We start from the raw sequence: 20,000 nt of genomic DNA on the forward strand, positions 1-20,000 counted from the left end.
GGGGAGAAAAGTTTTAACGCCGTATCCCACAACCGCGCGCGGCCTTATTTTTTGTTTCAACATGGCAGAGGCGAGGTTATATCTCGGCGATTTCCACTTGAATGTTCATTCGCGCTCGGGCCGCAAATGACACTACGCGGGCGCAAATAAACAATATTCCCTCAAAAAGTCATGTTATTCCCTTATTATATTTTGAGGTGACGTTTTCGCTAATTTGAGGTAGGAGCGCTGACAACTGCGTACAAACGCAAGGGACGACAATAGCGGCAACGAAAACATCACTTCAAAAAAAAAAAATTTAGCGCTGTCGAAGTATTTCGCAATCATTCCATCTTGTTCACCTTGCACAGTTCGAGCGAACTATCCTGTAACCGGATGGGATATCATGCAACTGGATGGGATAGTAAGTGAATGGTTCATTGTTATATCCGCGTTGTCGTCAAAAATTGATTGTGTTGTGATTTCACGTCGTTGTTTTGTGGAGCACGGCAAAGAATTGCACTGACATTCGTGCTGCACGATTATTTTTCCTTTTTTAATCAATAAAATTCTTGCTTTGCTGTGTTATTGTTGTTGCTGTAGCCGTTGTCGTTGCTTATTTAATTAACTCTCTAATAATGGCACAACGTCCAGTGACACACATTGCGCGCCAATGAATGAATGAATCGTCTGAAGCGAAATGGAAGTTAAGATGAGATATCGCTTAACAGAGTCTCCCAGTCTCATTCTTCTAGTTATAAAAGACCACATGCTCTATAAAGCAAAGGCATATCTGTTCACAATTAACAATTTTAAAGGCAGAATTCCAAAACGAACAAAAACAAGAACACTGGGAGATTTGTAATTAGAAAAACCGATTAAATGAAAAAAGAACTTTTGCAAGAAGACAATTTTTTTTACAAGTATTCACGGCTTGATCCGTTTCTTGTATGAATCTATTTCTCCATTTCATCAACCAAAGAGGATAGATTGACATCCGAAAATATGGTTTTGTTGTTCTCTTCAACCGAAACGAGACCAACATGTCTCATTTGCACCCCTTAGGCCTAGTTTTCATATGCCGGGAAAATCCCAGACGATCAGGGATTTGGCAGTTTCCCGACCGTCCCAGATTTTGCCGACAAATCGGAAAATCGCCAGATTCGAGCCAGATGCTTGTCCAAGATTCTCCCGATAGTGACTTTGGCGGAAAATGGAAAGTGCGCCAAAAATTGAAACATGTTTTAGAGGATTGGTAACGAGCTAAGAACCATCGCCGACGTCCCTGAAAGTACAAATTTGAGTTTTCATTTGCCGGGAATGATCGCCGACGATCGCAAAAATCTGGGACGCGTCGGGAAAATAGAACTGAACGCTTTCTATTTTCCCGATTCGTCCCCGACCATTCCAGATTATCGGGGATGTCTACGATTTATGGTTTTCATTAGTCGGCAAAATCTGGGATGGTCGGGAAACTGCGAAATCCCCGATCGTCTGAGATTTTCCCCACATATGAAAACTAGACTTTAAGGTAGAAGGCAGACATTCTTGCCACAGTGTACTTCAGTTCACTTATAATTTAACACGCTATTTATTTGCTACAAAAATACACTCAAAGCAGTCCTATTCTTTCCTGCACTCACCAAATCAAATAATTATGTCGTCTGAGCCACTTCAAGTCATTTCTAAGGTGCGCTCTGTGGCGGGGCTGTTTTCCTGTTGTATAGGCGGTTTTGATCGTCTTCGATTTACGACGCACACGTCGATCTGTCAGATTCCTTAGCGTGTCTAATGACACTACTTCACCTATGATACCCTCTACACGTTGCTGCATGTGGCAGATCTGCTCCACATCCACAAATATGTCAGGAAAACGGTAGCTGAGAAGAAAGAATCAACATTGGCTAAATTAGCGGGCCGTATTCTACAGTACGGCCCGCTCAATTTGAAATTTCGATAATTAACAAATTGATGTCAGTTTTTCATGCGTCTGTCCTGTTATTGATCATGAATTGCGTCATAACATTGTCAAAGTGGCTGTGGATTCACGAGGCGATAGCCGATTGGATCTGCAGACTACAATAACAGGACAGACGCATGAAAAACTGACATCAATTTGTTTTTTATAATAACAAAAAGGAAAAAGGGTCAAAATTAAGTCAAAACACGAGAAGAAAGCGAGACAAAAGCGAGAAACTTCAATCTGACGCGAGCAATATCGAGTCATTATCGCATAAATTATAAATTTATGTGTCTGTCCGCTTATGAGCGCACGAGAATTTTTGCAGTCGTTGTGAAAAACATTCTCTAGCAAGTTTTTCATGTCTTTTCTGTTACTTAAACATGTAAAACTGTTTGAATCTTGCAAGAAAGTATTCTACAAAGGCAAAAAGGTTTATCGTTTTTCATGGCCGTTGAACATTCTGCTTGACTTAAAATAGTTTCCTTTCCCGCACGGCTGATTACCACAGATACATAAAAAATAACTTACAATAACCTCGCTTTCTCGGTTGGTATTGTAAATTATTATATGGCTCTGCCTCACGAGGACTGGGAACTACAAAATTCACGAATTTGATTGGCTAAAACCGCGGTCTAGATTTTCCGGCACCTAGACCGGTAATGTTTTGCGGTGAAAAGATGCAAACTAAAGTGCAAAAATAATGAGTATTTTCTTCTACCAATATTTATTTACGGAAGTGCCAAACAGCATGATGACGAAAGAGAGGATGACGAGCAAACTTTGACAGAATTAAGTTCAGCTCATCGCCACTCATCGCCGTTCGCAAGCAAAATGTCAGTTAGTACAAACCAGTTACATTAAACGAATTAAATTGTTCTTGTTTGCCATATAATAAACATCTTATTAACCGAGCTTAGTCAGTCTGTATGGGAGAATCTTGACCTCGGTCGTGTGTACAGACCGAACGCATGCGTTCGGTCTGTACTCACGATCTCGGTCAAGATTCTCCCATACAGACCTTCTGCTCGGTTAATAAGAGCTAATTACAGACCCTTGTTTTTCCCCTTAGATCTATGGCCCGCGAGATTCGCGCTTGGGCCATAAATCTAAGGGGAAAAACCCGGGCCGTAATTTACAGTACCGCCCTCGAACTCGGTTAGTCAGAGGTATTTGTCATAAACCTTATTCAGAAACCACTATTGTGAGATCATGTTGAAGTTTAACTAAGTGGCCAACCAAGCCAGAGCACGTCATAATTGATAACTAATCAACCTCATTCATGAACCGAACTAAAAATTCACCATCTCCTCTACAACCATTGCAAGAACGTCACATTTCGAAATCTCCGTAGTAGTAATGATAATAATAATAATAATAATGACTTTATTAACGTCTAATAGGGGACACCTAACTAAAATCTCTAACTAAATAGAAACAATACAAAGACAAATACGTTACCATGCATCTAAAGAATACAGGGGTGCAGGGATGGCGCAGTGGTGAAAGCACTCGCCTCCCACCAATGTGGCCCGGGTTCGATTCGAAGACTCGGCGTCATATGTGGGTTGAGTTCGTTGATTCTCTATACTCTGCACCGAGAGGTTTTCTCCGGGTACTCTGGTTTCCCCTCTCCTCAAAAACTTATATTTGACTTCATTTGCCTTCATTGTTAATTCCAGTTTACAGTGTCCCCAATTAGTACTCCAGCGCTAGAACGACTAGACACTTAAATAAAGTTCCTTTCCTACAATTAAAATTAATAAACTGATCATGAATTACATAAGTAACACCCATTGCATCCTTCTATGATGCTACTAAGATCACGTTTACGTATTATTGTCTTAAAATGCCAGAGAGTGGCAGCCGATCTGTCTTTACTTGAAAGCTTGCTCGAGAGTCTAGGGCCGTCCAAGTACACGAGGCCAGTTCAATGGCCAACGCTCCAACAAGACTCTTAAACTAAAGCTAAGTAGCAGAGCATCCGAAGTTGTTATCGGAACGTCTCCGGAAGTCGCTGTGTGGTTTCCGAGTATACCTGAGTCATTATTGACAAATGAATTTCTTATCGTCCAACATGGTTTTTTTCGAGACAAGTCTCAAAACGCATGTACACATGGAGATTGATTTACGCAGTTGGGAAATGTGAGAACAACGCCGGCGATCGGCTAAGGTAGGAGAACAAAGTGACTGCTCGCAGTCGAAACTACTTGCCACCAAGACAACCATACGCAAAAGTTGGTTCAAAACTTCGGAACATCGCTCTTTCTATAGCACTGATGAACGATGCAAAATCTAATAATAAATGAACACCTCATCAATGAGAGGGTGAGAAAGAGCCCACCGAAAATTTAACAGTTGTTTGTTCATTTTAATCTTGTTTGGTTATTTCAAATAACCTCGGACTGGTTACGTATTATCACCCTTAATGAATACTTAGAAATCTCAAGTTTGGAAGAGAAGAGATTAGAAACATTATTCTAATGAAATCCATGGTAGCAATGAAAAAGAAGAAGTGTATGCACCGTCTTCGCACCTGAGCCAAAGATACAGGTCTAGTCCCTCATGTACCGCTTCCAATTTCTGCAGTTCTGCAAGGGATTTGGGTGACTTTGGAGGCCACTTGATTAACTTTTTTAACTTCGACGACGTTAATGCGATTTCGTGACACACATTAAAAGCGAACTGAAACAAAGAGAGAGATTTAGTCAGTACTGTTAACTTCACTACACGTATGACCTAAATGCAATTGGAAGACGTTCGTAAGACCGTTTGCAGTTTTGAAAATTATAAGGCAGTTTACAAGTTCACTTCCACCACTTTTCAACGCGTGCCAACTGCGAAATATATTTTGGGAATGGAAAGATCACATTTCCTTACCAGCTCCTCTCTACAGTCTGTATTAGGGCACTTAAGGAACGATAACGGCGACGGCAGCGAGAACGTCACAAGTTTGAATATTTAGTGGGGGAAAACAATAGCTTTGTGCATTTTTTCAGTGTTTTCTTTGCTGAAAAAGCCTACCTTGATATTCCTTACCACATCCTGCAAGTTAAGCGCACGCATGGGCATTTTAATTATTTATTTTATTTTATTTTTTTTATATTTACATGTATGTATATATATATATATAATTTTTTTTTTTTTTTTTTTTTTTTAAGGATGAAACAACAACAATGATATTCAATGTAAGGAGAAATGTAGACTCGGAAAAATATCCGAGTCCCAGATGGGATTTGAACCCACGACCCTCCGTGATCTAGTCGGATGCTCTAACCACTGAGCTACTGGAGACTCTATGGTGAGCAAGGGTCAATTTGTGGGTCTCGACTGGAACCGAATCGCGCGGCTACACAGCCAAGTATTGACTAGCATATTTGAAACTCACTAACAGCACCGCGCTGTCACATTAATGCATATCAAGATGCAGCCTACCAGCCAATCTCACTAATCAAATTACAATCACTTCCTAAACCATGACACAATATGATTCCTACAAGAAAGAAATATTATCTATTAAGCAACAAATTACAGTTAATTGTCCATTTACGTTTAAATTTATCTAAGGTATTATTTTTAATATTAACGTATTTTTCAATTTCAAACTTATTTTTAATCTTATGCTTTAGGCCAATTATTTCTGGTAGCATGCTTGTCCTTCTGCAGTCCCACAGGTATAACTTAGCTATCAGTAACAAATAGTTTAGCAAGGGGCGTTTTGAATCTACAATACCTATTATGACATCTTTTAAAGTAAGGGAAACAGGTTCTTTTGAGATAGAATGAAAATAAAGTTCAAACTCTTTCCAAAAAGTGTGCGAGTATAAACAGTCGAAAAAGAAGCGGCTGAGGGTTTCGGGATGAGACTTACAAAAGGGACAGTTGTCGTCTGTGGCAAATCCTATCTTGTATAATTTGGTATTAGTATATAATACAGAGTTAAGGACCTTGTACTGAAAGGCTCTAATATATGGTTCACAGCAAACAGAATGTGATAGAATATATGCTTTCTGTAGTTCGTCAATGGTTAGGTCAAATTCATGTTTTAGAGTTAGTCCCCTGCTAGGAAATTGTGCTTTTTTGCTCAGTAACAACGAGTAATAATCCTTTGACCTCTTTTTTAAGACATTAAAAACCTTGTCATTAATCGCTAATGTAGGGGGACTTGTCATAAAAGTGTAATTACTCATTTTTAAATGAGAAGGTATAGCATGGCGAAGACCTGCCCAAGTTAAAAAGTTAACTTTACCAACACGCTCAGAAATTATATTATACGAGATTAAGTTATTCAAATCAAAAAGTAGGTCATTTACGCAAATAATACCAGACTCGAAATATGTCTTATCAAATACAGGTGCATTGTTTATGGGAACATCTTTATTATTCCATATTATTCCCTGCCAATCCTTTTCTGTGGAAAACTCGTCTCGAAATTCTGCCCACCATTGGAGCATCTCAGCATAAAACTGCGAGGGAATAGGATGATCTTTTACATTGTAGTTACAGTGAAATAAGAAAAGACCTCCGAAACGCTTAAGCTGATGACGTATACAATCTCTCCACGCACCATCGTTTACACTGAATATTCTTTTTAACCACGCCCGATTTAATCATTGTCTCTAAGGACTTTTTCATACTCATTTATTACAGACAAGCGAGTTGTTTTATCCACACCTTTCCATAGAAATTTAAATAACAGCTGGTTTAATTCTTTAATAGCATCCTTAGGGGTGGGTAGAAGTGACGCAATGTAAACAAACTTAGGAATAATTAGAGACTTTATAACGGTCACCTTCCCATAGATGGAAAGACCTCTTGAAGACCAGATGTTAACAAGTTTCTTAATGCTGTCTACTTTTTCAATAAAATTTTTTTCGTGAAGCAATTTTGGATCGTAGGAGTAATATACGCCAAGCGCTTTGATTGGTTTGTCTGGCCATTTGATACCGAGTGGTTTGGTTTTATTTTGTCTCGAGGAGCCAATCCACATTTCTTCTGTTTTGATAGGGTTAACTCTTAAGCCTGATAGCTTCTGAAAATTTTAATTTTTGGTTTTAATCTTTCCCTAATAGTCAATTTTGGGCTCAATTTTTGAAATGTCTCTTTAACTTAGCATGATGCAATCTCAACAATTTTCACCCAAGCAAAACTTCAAGGAGTTTTCAAGCAGTTTTCCACAAAATGCTTCTTCTCAAGGGCTTTTCAAGCGCCCTTGAAGTCCAAAATTAAATTCCAGGGCTTTTCAAGGACTTCAAGGAGTAGCACGAACCCTGGAGAAAGTTTTTGAGGTTTTTTTCTCCAAACCTGAACGTATTTTCACACGCTTTCTTTTCTCACTAAAAACTAAAAAAGTAGTTCGTTTCTTTCTGATCTGAACAAATGGCTTTTCTAAAAACTTTCTTTTGTTTGCATGTGGACTGCTTTGCAGAACAGGCATTGAATCATGCAATTCTCGTAAAATTGGGCTTTAACTTCAATGTCCTACCTTTGGAGCTAAATCGATTGTCTTGGTGCTGATGGGCGCTGTGCTAAATATGTACTGGTCTGTTACGGAAAGCGGGAGGCCGCGTATTTTGTGGGCTATTTTCTGAAGAAAGCAAAACGATAAACAAACATTGTTAAATAAATTCTCTTCGACTCCTGCTCTGGAGCTCTACAAAGAAGATTTCAATCCATAGGGAATGGAAGGCCTCGTGAGAGGCTCTTTCCATGACTTTAGCACAGCGTTTTATCAATAAACATTCGAACACCTCCAGAGGAAAGAGGTGTGGGAACTTATCTGTCTTTTCTTTTACTTTTTTTTTTAACTCAATGACAAAAAGGATAACTTGAAGAACTAAAACAAACAGGCCAACCTTCTTAAACTCCAAATCACACATGAAATAGTTCGCACCGTCCAGCTGTGCCACGCTTTCAAAAACGTCCTGTGAAAGAAAAATATTTGAGACATAATGACATTCGTATTGGTTTGTACTTCATTGCCCTCGCAGGGTTTTGGTCCTCTGTTAGTGTTGCAAGTTGAGGCGACGTGTTGCGAGAAGAAATTGTTTGGCGTGAAATTCTAAACGAGTACTCGAGGGAATCATATGCTTCTCCCGTTACTTGGCGTAAAGGAATAGTGTTTTAAGCAATTGTCTCCTAAAATCACCCGAAATTCAGGTGTCTCCAACGTGATTCAAACCCATGACCTCTGCGATGCCGGTGCAATGCTCTACCAACTGAGCCATGAAACCACTCAGTCAGGTCAATTTGTTGCGCTCATTTGTTCACTTCATTCAGAGAGTTTAAAGGGGCTAGGTCACGCAATTTTAGGCAATTTCAGCACTGATCGAATGGTCATAGAATTAACTAAAATATCAAAATAACGGTTCAAAACTATAGAAGATCTCTAACAAAACACAAGGAAGCCAAGAAGGGACATGGATGGACAAAACTGGAGAGGATTGAAATGGATTGAATTTGGGTAAATTTGAAAAACGTCGGCCCACCTTTTTTCAAATTTATATCAGTCTATATCAAAATGTCATTTACAAAGCTGGAAAATCATTCTCAGTTGTTATGTGGCCGTGATTTTGCAAATGAAAGACTCTCGCTCTGCCAATTTGACGTTTAGAGCTCATAATTAACAAAATGAAACAAAATTACCTAAAATAGCGTGACCTAGCCCCTTTAAGCAAACGGTAAGCTCTCTAATTAACTGGTGAAAAACGCCCCTGGCATAGATCAGGCTGAAATTTGCGATTTGCCAAAAATCAAAGACACTTGTCAGTCTTTCTTGCCTATTAGAGCTGTTTTCAATTGAGTGTCGTAAAACAATCAGAAAGCAATTACTTCGTAAAACAATCAGAAAGCAATTACTTCGACCAATCACACAATCACAGCAGGTGCAAACGCGCAATGAACCAAATCGTATTCGTAGCAATTACATGCAACTTGCTCAAAGCGCGGGAAAAATCGCGCGTGCAAGTCGCGATTGGTTTTGGTTTTCCTTTTTATTGGTTGATAGTCTTAGAACTGGCGCGAGATTTTTAAACAAATCACTAAGGGTAGCAATTGCAATCACGTAATTACTTTCGACACTGAGTCAACGATATAATCTTTTTCTGTGGCGTTGTTGTTGCCGTCGCTATCGTCGTTTCTCCCGAAAACCAGCGAGGGCATCTTTGTTTTAATACGTATTTCGCAAGGAACTTTACAGAGATTTTAAGGCTCGCGTGACTTAAGTGCCAAGAGAAAACGAGGTCACTATCCTAATAGAAGACTTACATAAAGTTTGACTAGACTCGCATCAGGCAACTGTTGGGAAAGCATCTCAATCTGCTCCATTGTTGGCGCTAGCCCTGCTGCCTAACAAAATAAAAATAAAAAGATTATAACAGCTCTTGAAACACTTGACAAAACAGAAGCAAATGATTACAGTCTTCATTTTAACTGTCAAATTTGAATCTCTCCATCACAACGTGTGCAATTAAAGCAATAGAATAGAATTGTATTTGCTCAGTTCATAGTTAATGTACAATTTAAAGTTGGAAACAAACAGATAAATAGATAAAGTAATCATAGTTACAATTTTAATACTGGCATTAAATGTTTGAGACTAGGAACTAAATAAATCATGCAGGTTTTCGATTTAGCCCCTAGCAAAAAACATTGTTCTGTATTTGAGGCCCAAAAAATTCACAAGGTTCCAAAAAATTATATTGCACCTAAGGAGCAGGATGTACACGAGAGTGGAATAAAAGGTGCTCCTAGTATTGCCACTATAAAGATCATGCGTACTGTACTATATTTGATGATGTAGTTCAGTTACTAAGGCAACTATGAAAGGCGATGTGGACCTACTTAAAAACAATAGGGAGCTTTAGCAACGACGACGGGAACGGCAACGAGAACGTCATGTAAAAACATAAATTCACGTTATTGCGATCACTTCGTGACTATTCCAAGCCTTTTAATATGACAAAGGTGTTTCAGTCCCTCAGGAATGAAACCGTTACGAGCGGCGCTTAATTTAGGGGAGAAAAACGAAAATTTATCTCCAGGTGCTGACGTTCTCCATAACACCTCAAACTTGGTACTTTCACGTTGTTGCTTTGCTGACGACGGCAAAGAAATGGACAAAAATGAAAAATGCACGTGCAGGGCGTGCAAAGCTATTGCTTTTGCCCACTAAATATGCAAATTTGTGACGTTCTCCTTGCCGTTGCCGTTGTCGTTGCTAAAGCTCCCTAATCTAAAACCTACGACGGTAACTTACAAAATACGAAAACAAAAATGTTAAAAAGTTTTGCTTGAAGAATACATTACTTTTTTACAGAGACTGATAACAATAGTTCAAAAATGAAAGGAAGAAAAAAATACCAGGAAGCTACAGTCTTAAAATTGCGAGGAATATTTTGAGATAAACTAAGAATAAAGCCAGGATCCGAGCCAGGATTCGAGCCAGGATCCGAGCTAGGATCCGAGCCAGGATTCGAGACCTAACCGAGACCTAACCTAACCTAACCTAACCGAATCGAATCGAATCCTGGCTGGAATCCTGGCTTGGATCCTAGATCGAATCCTGGCTCGGATCCTAACTCGAATCCTGGCTCGAAGTTTAGGTACCCTCGAATATTTTACCTTAACATCTTCTGTTGGAGCAGTTATCAGGGAGTGTAGAAGCTTTGAATCTTCTTTTTTGAACCTTAAATAGAAGCAGATTTTGTAGACAGATAGTCTGAGAAAGTGAAGGTTTAAGACTAAACTGACGAAGCATGAGGTTCTTACGTTAAAGCTTCGCCATTGGGATAATTGGAGCCATATCTTCCAGCTCGCCCAGCAATCTGTTTAGCTTGAGAAGGAGTCAGCTGCACTACATCATGACCATCATACTTTGAAAGTTTACTGAACACAATCCGCTTAATGTTCCTGAGAAGATTAACAAATATAACAACGAGAAAACAAAGGCATCTTTGAACAAACTCTACTGGAGATCTCCGTCTGCTACACCCAAACGTTTGAGGTCAAAACCGGTCAGAATTAGGCCTAAGGTTAGCATTTCTAAGAGGTTTGGGCTTTTTCAACAGTTACATTATAACCTCAGTCTGCATTTTACCCCTGGTCTGCAGTCTGCATTTTACACTGACCAGGTCAAAACTGCCATCACGGCTGTGAATTACCACTGTAAATGAGAGCAGATAGCACATGACCTTGATTGCAGGTCAAGAGCTTCTAAAGACAGATGAAGCACTTAGAATTAACACAGGAGAGTTCACCATTATGGGCACAAAAAAGCACGAAGGAAAGGGACAATGGGGAAATATTAGAAATGAACCAATGGCAGACAAACTTATGATTAAAAGCTTGCCGAGAAAAGTGAATAACTGTAACAAAATGAGTAGTATTTCATCAGAATCCAAAAGGTTAAAGTAGTTGGTTATTTTTATTTCTGATCTTTTTGTTCTTTTCTTTAAGAGGATACCATCTTTTTTGTATTTTATTTCAATTTTACTGAGAGGTGATAGAAAAATAAGAAATACATTATACAATTATCTCAGGAAGTAAGCTTGCTGTAATTGGCATATTTAGCCTTTAAACTGCACACTTTATTGATATTGTATTTTATACTCCAGGGGTTACAGATGCATTGCAAAAAGAAAAATAGAAGAGAGTATAAGGTAGTTACATGTAATATATTTGGATTCACAGTGGTGAAAGCAGCAGATGCGTTTGAGTTGGCCACTGAAAATAGGAAGGGTTACAAGTTAAGAGTAGAGGAGTACAAAACTTTATTTGTTTTTTCTCTTTTTTTTCTTCTTATTTTCAAGTTAGCAGTAGAAAGACTGTATAGTTTTACATTAAAATATTTTTCATCTGTCACTTACAAATTGAGTCCCATTCCAATTGCATCCGATGCTACCAACACAGAGCAGTCGTCCTCAGGATCATTAAACTTGCTTGCTTGCTCTACCTTAGTGGCTGCAATTAAAGCAACAGTCACATGACTGTTATTGAATGAACTGGATACTGAATGCCATGCTCTTACAGAGACCGTCTCAGACAATAATTAATCAGATTTGAGTGAGGTATAATACAAAACCTTCTAACAACCCTGAGGTGGAATGAATTTATAGATAGTGAATCGGATGAAAGCTGTCCAGCAACACACTTTAAGTCTAACCTGGAGGAAGACCACCATAAATGATGGCACATTTCGTTCTGCTCTTCTTTTCTATCTCTCTCCTTAAACGATACAACTCTTGTTGAGAGAATGAAACAACACAATCCCCAGGCTTCACACCTTGAAGCTTTCCACCTGTGAGGAGGAAGAAAGGGAAAGAAAAGATAAAAATATAATGAAAAAAGGATAATAATGACAACTACATGTAACTAATAAAGACATCTTTATCATAAAACATACGATAATCATTGGACTAGAGCAGTAAAGTCAAGCATGCTAACTGTTATTATGCTACCGCCTTGAATTCAACAACACTTTTGTCTGTCGGCATTTGTGACAAGCTGAAGGCATGCACAGTTGAGTCTGTGGTAAGAGCACTCACTGTCCAGCAAAGTGGTCCAGGATTCAATAAATGCTGGTATTTTGACTCTCTCTCTCTCTCTCTATCTCTCTAACAAGCCCCCACCCCTCTGCCCCTCCCCCCCCCCCCCCCCAATGAGCCCCAGAATTAAATAAGCCTCCCCAAGGGTTTTCACAGTAAGACAGATGACTTCTATAATAATAATTAATATAATTGTATGGGTAATTATTGAAAATTTTCTGCGCTGATGGGTTGCACTTTTAGAGGCAGTTATTAAACGATAATCACCAAAACGCTTTTTCCAAAAAGGTTCTTCATTATTATTATTATTATTATTATTATTATTGTTATTATTATTATTATTGTTATTAACATTTTTTAAAAATTAAATAATAATTGTTTGTTACCAAGACTACGATGCTGCTTGACTTCTAGAGGAGAGAGTCTTTCGTAATGACAGACCTATCAATAAAAAAATTTTAATACGACTTAAGCACACTGTTTTTTGACAATAAATGTGTTTATGAAAGCAAATCAGAATGATGCTTTTATCTGAAGGTAAATCATTATTATCAGTCAGCTGAAGAGCAGTTGACTGTAATAATTACATGTACATGTATGTCTCTAACTTGCAAGCTTTTGGGCAGAGAAATAAGAATAATTAGTATAATTACATACATGTAGGTGATTAATGAAACTTCTCTGCACTGATTGGTTGCACTTGAGGTGATTATTGCATGATAATCACCTAAGCATTTTTTTTTTCCAAAATGGCTGCAAGCTGTTTTGTCGGGACAACAGACGAAAAAATTAAAGAAAATTAAATGCCTACTTTTTTTTCAAATAATCACCAATGTAATTATACCAAAACAACTATTCACTTCAGGATTGTCGAATATCGGGGAGTAAATTAAACCACAACTTTGTCTCTGGTTTTTATTTACCGATATATTCACCTTGCCTTTGGTGAATAATTAACAATTATTCTTTGAAATCGAGGTGAATAGTGGTAGAATATTTACCAAGCTGCAAAGCGGCGAGGTAAATATTCTGCCACTTTTCACCGAGATTGAAAAGAATAATTGTTTTAGTATACACTCGTGAAGTGATCTCAACAACAAATGCAGAAAAAACCATCCAAAGTCGATTTCATTGGCATCTCAATTCATGCGTGGAAAACGTGCAAGTGGCACAAAGCATGAGCGAAAGTGTTTACAGAAGCTTCAAACATAGCAAATCTAAATAACCTCCGTTAAAATCCTTGTCACAAACAGCAAAATAGTCATTTAGCACCATTTAAATCAGCAATCTAAATCGAAAGTTTGTTTGTTAAAACATTTTCACCGTTCGATCAAAGATTTTGAGGTTCATTTGAAATGGAAATTGAAAGTGCAGTTGGTAAAGGATCCACATGAAATGGTGGCTCTAATTGAGGTGAGCATTAGTTTGTTGTAAAATGACCCGTCTTGTTTCCTTGCAACCATGTGGAACTTTCTTAAACATTTTTTAATTCCTCAATTTCACTAAGAAATTCGTTTTGGTGGGCGACCAGCCCTACAAGAGAGAATTACTCCGAGTGAAACAAATTGTTGGTGTAAAGATTGTTTAATTTTCAGGAATAATTATCTGGAAAAACGAAGTCAAACACTGGTTGGCAAAAGTATGAACTCTTCTCTTACCTTTGAAAACTTTCAGGCCAAATTTTGTGGCCTTCTTTGTCTTCCGTAGCACAGCATCATCTTGTATTCTCAATATAATTTTCCGATTCACAAATGCTGGTAAGTTTACGCCGGCCATTTTGTTTTGTTTGGATCAAGCATTATTCACTCTGTAGGGAGTGAATAATGCTCAATTACTCAGAGATAGTGAACCAATCAGATTGCTTGAAACACCAAGATCACTGAGTGAGTATATACTAATTATTATTATTATTATTATTATTATTATTATTATTATTGTAGGGGTGAATCCATTCTTGGTGGGAGAAGAACCTCTGCAATCTCCCAGCTGAGAGGCTCCTCTTCCCGGTGGATTCGTATTTCTCTGACTGACTACTTGGTATTTTTACCTCCATTTCATCATTGCAAGAGGCTATTAATCTTTGAACAACATCAACTGCTGAATGTTCACCACAAATATGAATTTCTGGACAGGGCAGACCTGTTTGGGAAATAATCATTTTTGATATCTGAGTGGTCATTGCAATCACATGGGCAACTACACTTGTAAAGCAGTTGGAACCAAGGAAGCTTTATTTTCAACAGAGATCACCTTCATGATTTAAGGCTAAAGGTGATCCAAAAAGCTGAAGGTAAAACATACAGACCCAAAAGAGCCCTTGTCCACGCCCAGCCTCGTTCATCATCTCTGATCATCTGAATTTCATCTATCACTGCACAGTTATCTGTCAAAAAGCAGAAAGAGATGGTTGGACACATTTGGAGGTTTAGCCCCAGCAGGAAAGGGGGCATGTTTTGTGCCTACATGTATTTAAGACCACACCTTTGTTAGCTTGACATGGCCAAGTGGAGGATTTCATTTGAATTTGTCATCACTACAAAATTACCTGGTTTAACTAAATGTTTTTTGTAGGTAGAAAATTTCTAAACCGTAATTATTGCCTAGCCACCAGTTACCTTATCCCGTAAATTATACACATTTAGTTTTAGCAAATGTGAAAATCTTCAGTACATGTACCTACACAGCCTGTTGTCACCTCACTGTAAAGCCATGTTTGTAAAGCAACAATGATCTAATCTGGGGGTTGACGATTCAACTCCCACCTGTGTCAGGGTTTTTCTCTTGTGTGGTGTACGTGTAGGCCCATTCCATTGTTTCTGGTACCATAGCATTGCTGTTACATGATACAGTGTTGTAGCATCATTCGATCTAAAGAGAGTGTCTCCTAAGTGTTGAAACCCCTTTGAGCCTCCTTAACAGATTTTACTCTGTCTGGGTAACGCCACACAATTTTACTTGTGAACTGCATGGAGTCCAGCATCCTAGGGCATTTGACGTGTCAATAGGTTAAACACTGTGAATAAAATGGAATTGAATTGAAAGAAAAGTACATTTGGCAATACATACAAAAAATCTTTGTTGAGCACATCTCAACAGTTGCAGCAATATGATTGGCAGGTTCCTCAGGTGAAATCGCCCATTGTCTGTCCTCACCAGTCAACAAGTCACATGGTATTCCCTGTTACAATGTTCATTATTTGCATAATCTGTGAGTGACCTTACAAGTAGGTGGGGAAATGAAAATGAAAGAGAAAATTTATTGCAAAATTTACATTGGGTTATATGTAACTTATTTTACTTAACGACTAAACGGCTAGTATTCTCAGTACATGGTGTAGCGTTGGCATTCATAGTGTGAATGACGAGGTCTGTTGGAGTTCTGTTTCCCTGTGTTGCGTTACTGTTTTGGACATGATTACAGGGTGTTCTGGCCATCACAGGGTCAGCGGTAGTCTATTGCGGTCAATGCATACACCACTGCACGTGCTCGTAGTTTTACTCTGCTCAGCACATGGGGCGTTTCATGTAGCTTGTTTTCTCTAGTGTCCCCACCCCCCTGGACCCCTTTTGCCATATATTTACCCATTTACATCTGCACAGTAGGTTCTCCACTGTTCTTCCACATCAGTGTGATGGATGCCAGGGCTGGGGCTGGGGCTCATGGATGGATTGCGGGTAGGGTAGGCTCTTAAATGTTCCTTCCACTTGGTTTTGGGGTCAGCAGTTCCAGCCTCCGCGTTCCTGGGCATCCCACCTACTTATGCGACTTTAGGTGTTAACAGAAAATTTTAACCTCAAATGAGACTGTAAAGGTGAGGTTTCTATATTGAGCAAATTTATTGCAAGTTGTTGACAGATGAGCTAATGCCAAGCACTCCTCTGTGTTTAACTGCCTGCTATTCCAAAATAAAACAATATGAACTTTTTAGCAGTCTTAGTTGACTACCATTACAAACTTTTTTCCAAAGCAAAATTATAAGTGATATTTTGGGAGACATTTTATTGGAAATTAAAAGCAATGCCCATGAACAAGAATGTCATCTTCATAATTATGCCATCTAGCTATAGAATCCTAAATGAAAGTAAGTGCTCTGAGGACTCAACAATCAAGACCCGTAAACTGATTTTAAATGTTCTTACAGCATCATTTGTTCTTCTGAAGACCTCAGTCGCTAACAGCCGAAGTGGGCCACAATATACCCCTGTGCCAGCAGCGCTGAATCTCTCAAGTGCAGTGTGCGTTTTACCACTGTTTGTGGGACCAGCATGATAAATAATTCTTCTCTTCATTGCCCTGGCCTCTAAGAACCTGACATTGTACAAAACACAAAAAGTTTGAACTTCAGAACTCCGAAGAGGAGTAAATTTATGGTACATTGCTTATAAAAATCTCTGTACACTTTATGAGACTGTCACAATAGATGTTGCCTACAATGTAGCTCAGCCTTAAACCACATCTACAACTCTCCAGGGAATGCATTATGATAATCATGATACCTACTGTAATAAGTTGATAGTATTCATGGTCAAGTATGACGAAAATAGCATAACAAAGATATTAAAGAACTGTAAGTGTTCAACTTACAAATCAGCAGGACCACGCAGGTCTGAAATCTTTTTTACTTGATCAATGCAGTTTAACATGGGATGTACTTGACGTGCAAATGCCAAAAATACAGGGAAAAGCTTTGATGGACTATCTGATGACACTACAAATTTAAAATAATTTCAGAGCTGTGAGTGATAGAATGATACAACATAAGAACTCACCATGCAATGGCTTACAAAAATTATTATTATTATCAAACCAACACCCTTTAGACAGCTTCTGTTGTCTGTGCATGCAAATGAGTGTCACAAACCACTATCAGTATTATATATATCTATTTCATAAACAAAAAGGCAAAAGGCACAAGTAGAGTCCAGTGGCATGCTTCCTAATGGCCCCTATTAAGCATGAGAGGCATAAATCGCCAGCATGCTCTCCTCCAAGAAATAACTAAAATCTGTGTAGTCGAATTGCTGAATATATAAAGTCATGCAAAGATGTAATGGCTCTCAATTTGTCGTGCAATACACTCCAGAATTTAGCAGAAGTATAACTTAAAAGAATTTATCGGTACTATTAAAGCCATTTATAAGTAGTACGATAGTAGCAAGTTTAGGAAAACTAGGGATATCAGTTTGTCTCATGGGGTAGTTAAGATCTCAGAGAAGACAATATTGCTTGAGATTCTGCAGATACATGTACTGTTCAAAACGTCATCATCATCATCATTGTTACTCACCAGAATTGAAATAGGATTTCCTTAAAACTTTCAGCATTTCATCATTTCCAGCTTCCATTTCAGAAAGAATCTTTCTTCTGAATTCTTTAAAAATCTGCTTAAATAAAAGACCTGAAAAAAATTAAGCAATTACCATGAGACCGAGTAACATTAACCAATTCACTCCTCAGGCTTCTCAGGACCCCCCACATTGTAAAAATCTATTAAAGAGTAAAAATCTATCAAATCTCACTCCCAGGGATCAACGGGTCAAAACATGTTTAAATATGATCATCCATTTCACCTTTGAAGTGTGGTCTTTGGGAGCATTCTTTTTTTAAAAAACAGCATGTCCCCAGACACCCCTACAGGAAGATTAGGCCCCTTGTTCATACAGTCAGTTACTCCACTCAAACCAGCCGAAAACATCCAATTTTATTGAAACCTCTGTGGATGGATTTTACTCTGTCTAATGCCAAATGATTTTACCTGTCAATGGGGCTGCTTCAGGAAATAATAAGGATTTTACGATTTATGATGTGATCATCAATGAGAAAATTTGCCACAAAACAAAAATATTATTGGTTAAAAGTTGTAACGAGCTGCAGGATTAAGGACAATACTGGACAAGGAGTTTGGATCAGAACTCAATTATAACTTTGCACTGTTGTACGTCTTTTGCAATTATGGAGGTGGTGTTTTCGTCTATGTCGCTATCGTAGATCTCTATTGGGTAGTCTCTACTGGGTTAAAAGCAAGTCCATCAAAAACCTGCTGCTCTGTTGTGACCAACATTGTATTATTTAGAATTGTTTCCTTTCAACCTATGACATTACTTTCTATTAAAGAAGCACCCATGGAACATATGGGTCAGTAAATCTTTAATAGAGCCTTTTATCAATTTGAAATAAACACTTCAACACCAATCTAGAAATGTCTTTTAAAATATTTGAGAAAAATGATATTTTTAATAGTGCCATGCTGTCATTCTTACCATTGATGCCCTTTTCAAGCGCTGCTTTTTTGACACGTCTGTCTTCATAGAAGTCAAACAAAATGTCCATTACTTTGTCTGTTGGAAAATTTACCAAAAAATAAGTAATGATCAATGCACACATTAGTCACAGCTCCCAAGGAAGGAGCTAACCCAGCTTACTGCAAACTATCAGTATACAATGATGTTCCTTTCCTCCTCATTACAGAATGTATACCATCAAGCTTTTTCAGACAAGGGTTGGGCAACTCTGTGGAATGACGTTAGCGCATTAAAGGGTTATGTATTCTTCCTGAGAAGAACATCATTAGTATCCATTTTACAAAATCTATGTAGAACAAAGCTTCTAATCCAAGGAAACAACAGAATGGCAGAGCCACAGGTCTCCCAAACTTTTTTGAACTTCCGCTGCAAGACAAGTTTCAGGAAAAAAAGGAGCCACTTTCTAATTCAGAATCTGCAATGGTTGCAGCAGTCACAGTGGTGATAAAAACTGGATTTCCACCATGTAACACCACTTCGTGAAACTGGTCTCACTCAGTCTTGTTACGCTGCATAAGCCAATCAGAAATTGGCTGAGGCCAATTTGTAAACAACATTTGGAAACCTGCAGTTTGAAGGTTCCCCAACACGTTTCGACCTTTTATGTTACACGGTGCAACACCTGCTGAAACTTATAATTATTTTAATTTGCAACACCGTTGCACATAAGTTTCAGCTCAAAGTTTCAAAGTGTAAAAGCGGCTTAAGTGCCATTATAGTTGTCAGTTGTTCTACATTTGACATTGAAGTTGTTGAAAAGCAGACATCCAAGCCGTAAAAATCTGACATCCAATTTGTGGAAATCATACATCAAAGTTATCTGAGTTGAGGAAATCTGACAGATGGCAGATTTTTACAACTCTAAAGTCAGATTTTCAACCACTTCGATATCTGTGTTAAATGTTGATAAAACAACTTGCACGGCATCTTTAAATTTCTGTATGTAGCTTTCCACCAAGCTGGCCCTCTCATTTTCTCCTTTCATCAAAAACACAAATATGCTTGGATAAACAAGCTTGGGACTTACATCAAATGACTCATTATTTACATGTCCATGTAGTATGTGCCACACCCTGCTAGCAGAGCCTTTCTTTTGCTTGCTCGATTTGGCGCTCTCGAGAAAGGCTCTGCATGAATCGAGTAAAATCTTTATTGAATATGCGCTGCATGTGGCCAGGATACAGTCTCGAACCCAAGCCTAATATGCCAGATCT

General features: G+C 38.4%; 1 protein-coding gene and 1 non-coding gene across 3 annotated transcripts in view; both read right to left on the reverse strand.

The window, feature by feature from the left end:
- The window catches only part of LOC138006591 (ATP-dependent RNA helicase SUPV3L1, mitochondrial-like), a 24,448-nt gene that overhangs the window by 3,283 nt on the left and 1,165 nt on the right, over positions 1–20,000 (reverse strand). For both annotated transcript variants that reach the window (XR_011123912.1, XM_068853024.1), the window contains exons 2-18: positions 18,745–18,822; positions 17,772–17,882; positions 17,069–17,192; positions 16,624–16,792; positions 15,550–15,661; positions 14,789–14,866; positions 14,531–14,622; positions 12,870–12,924; positions 12,102–12,236; positions 11,806–11,899; positions 10,709–10,849; positions 10,562–10,625; positions 9,206–9,286; positions 7,795–7,863; positions 7,425–7,526; positions 4,476–4,624; positions 1,623–1,859 (exon numbers count right to left, since the gene is read on the reverse strand). Coding sequence is in view for 1 of the 2 variants with exons in the window: in XM_068853024.1 (XP_068709125.1) it covers positions 1,623–1,859; positions 4,476–4,624; positions 7,425–7,526; positions 7,795–7,863; positions 9,206–9,286; positions 10,562–10,625; positions 10,709–10,849; positions 11,806–11,899; positions 12,102–12,236; positions 12,870–12,924; positions 14,531–14,622; positions 14,789–14,866; positions 15,550–15,661; positions 16,624–16,792; positions 17,069–17,192; positions 17,772–17,882; positions 18,745–18,822 (1,891 nt within the window). In the remaining variant the exon portion in view is untranslated. The remainder of the gene's footprint in view (positions 1–1,622; positions 1,860–4,475; positions 4,625–7,424; positions 7,527–7,794; positions 7,864–9,205; positions 9,287–10,561; positions 10,626–10,708; positions 10,850–11,805; positions 11,900–12,101; positions 12,237–12,869; positions 12,925–14,530; positions 14,623–14,788; positions 14,867–15,549; positions 15,662–16,623; positions 16,793–17,068; positions 17,193–17,771; positions 17,883–18,744; positions 18,823–20,000) is intronic.
- Positions 5,161–5,234, reverse strand: Trnas-aga (transfer RNA serine (anticodon AGA)). Its single transcript has one exon. It is a non-coding gene; the product is annotated as a tRNA-Ser (tRNA).

Source organism: Montipora foliosa, chromosome 6 (assembly GCF_036669935.1).
Source record: "Montipora foliosa isolate CH-2021 chromosome 6, ASM3666993v2, whole genome shotgun sequence".
Taxonomy (NCBI): Eukaryota; Metazoa; Cnidaria; class Anthozoa; order Scleractinia; family Acroporidae; genus Montipora; species Montipora foliosa.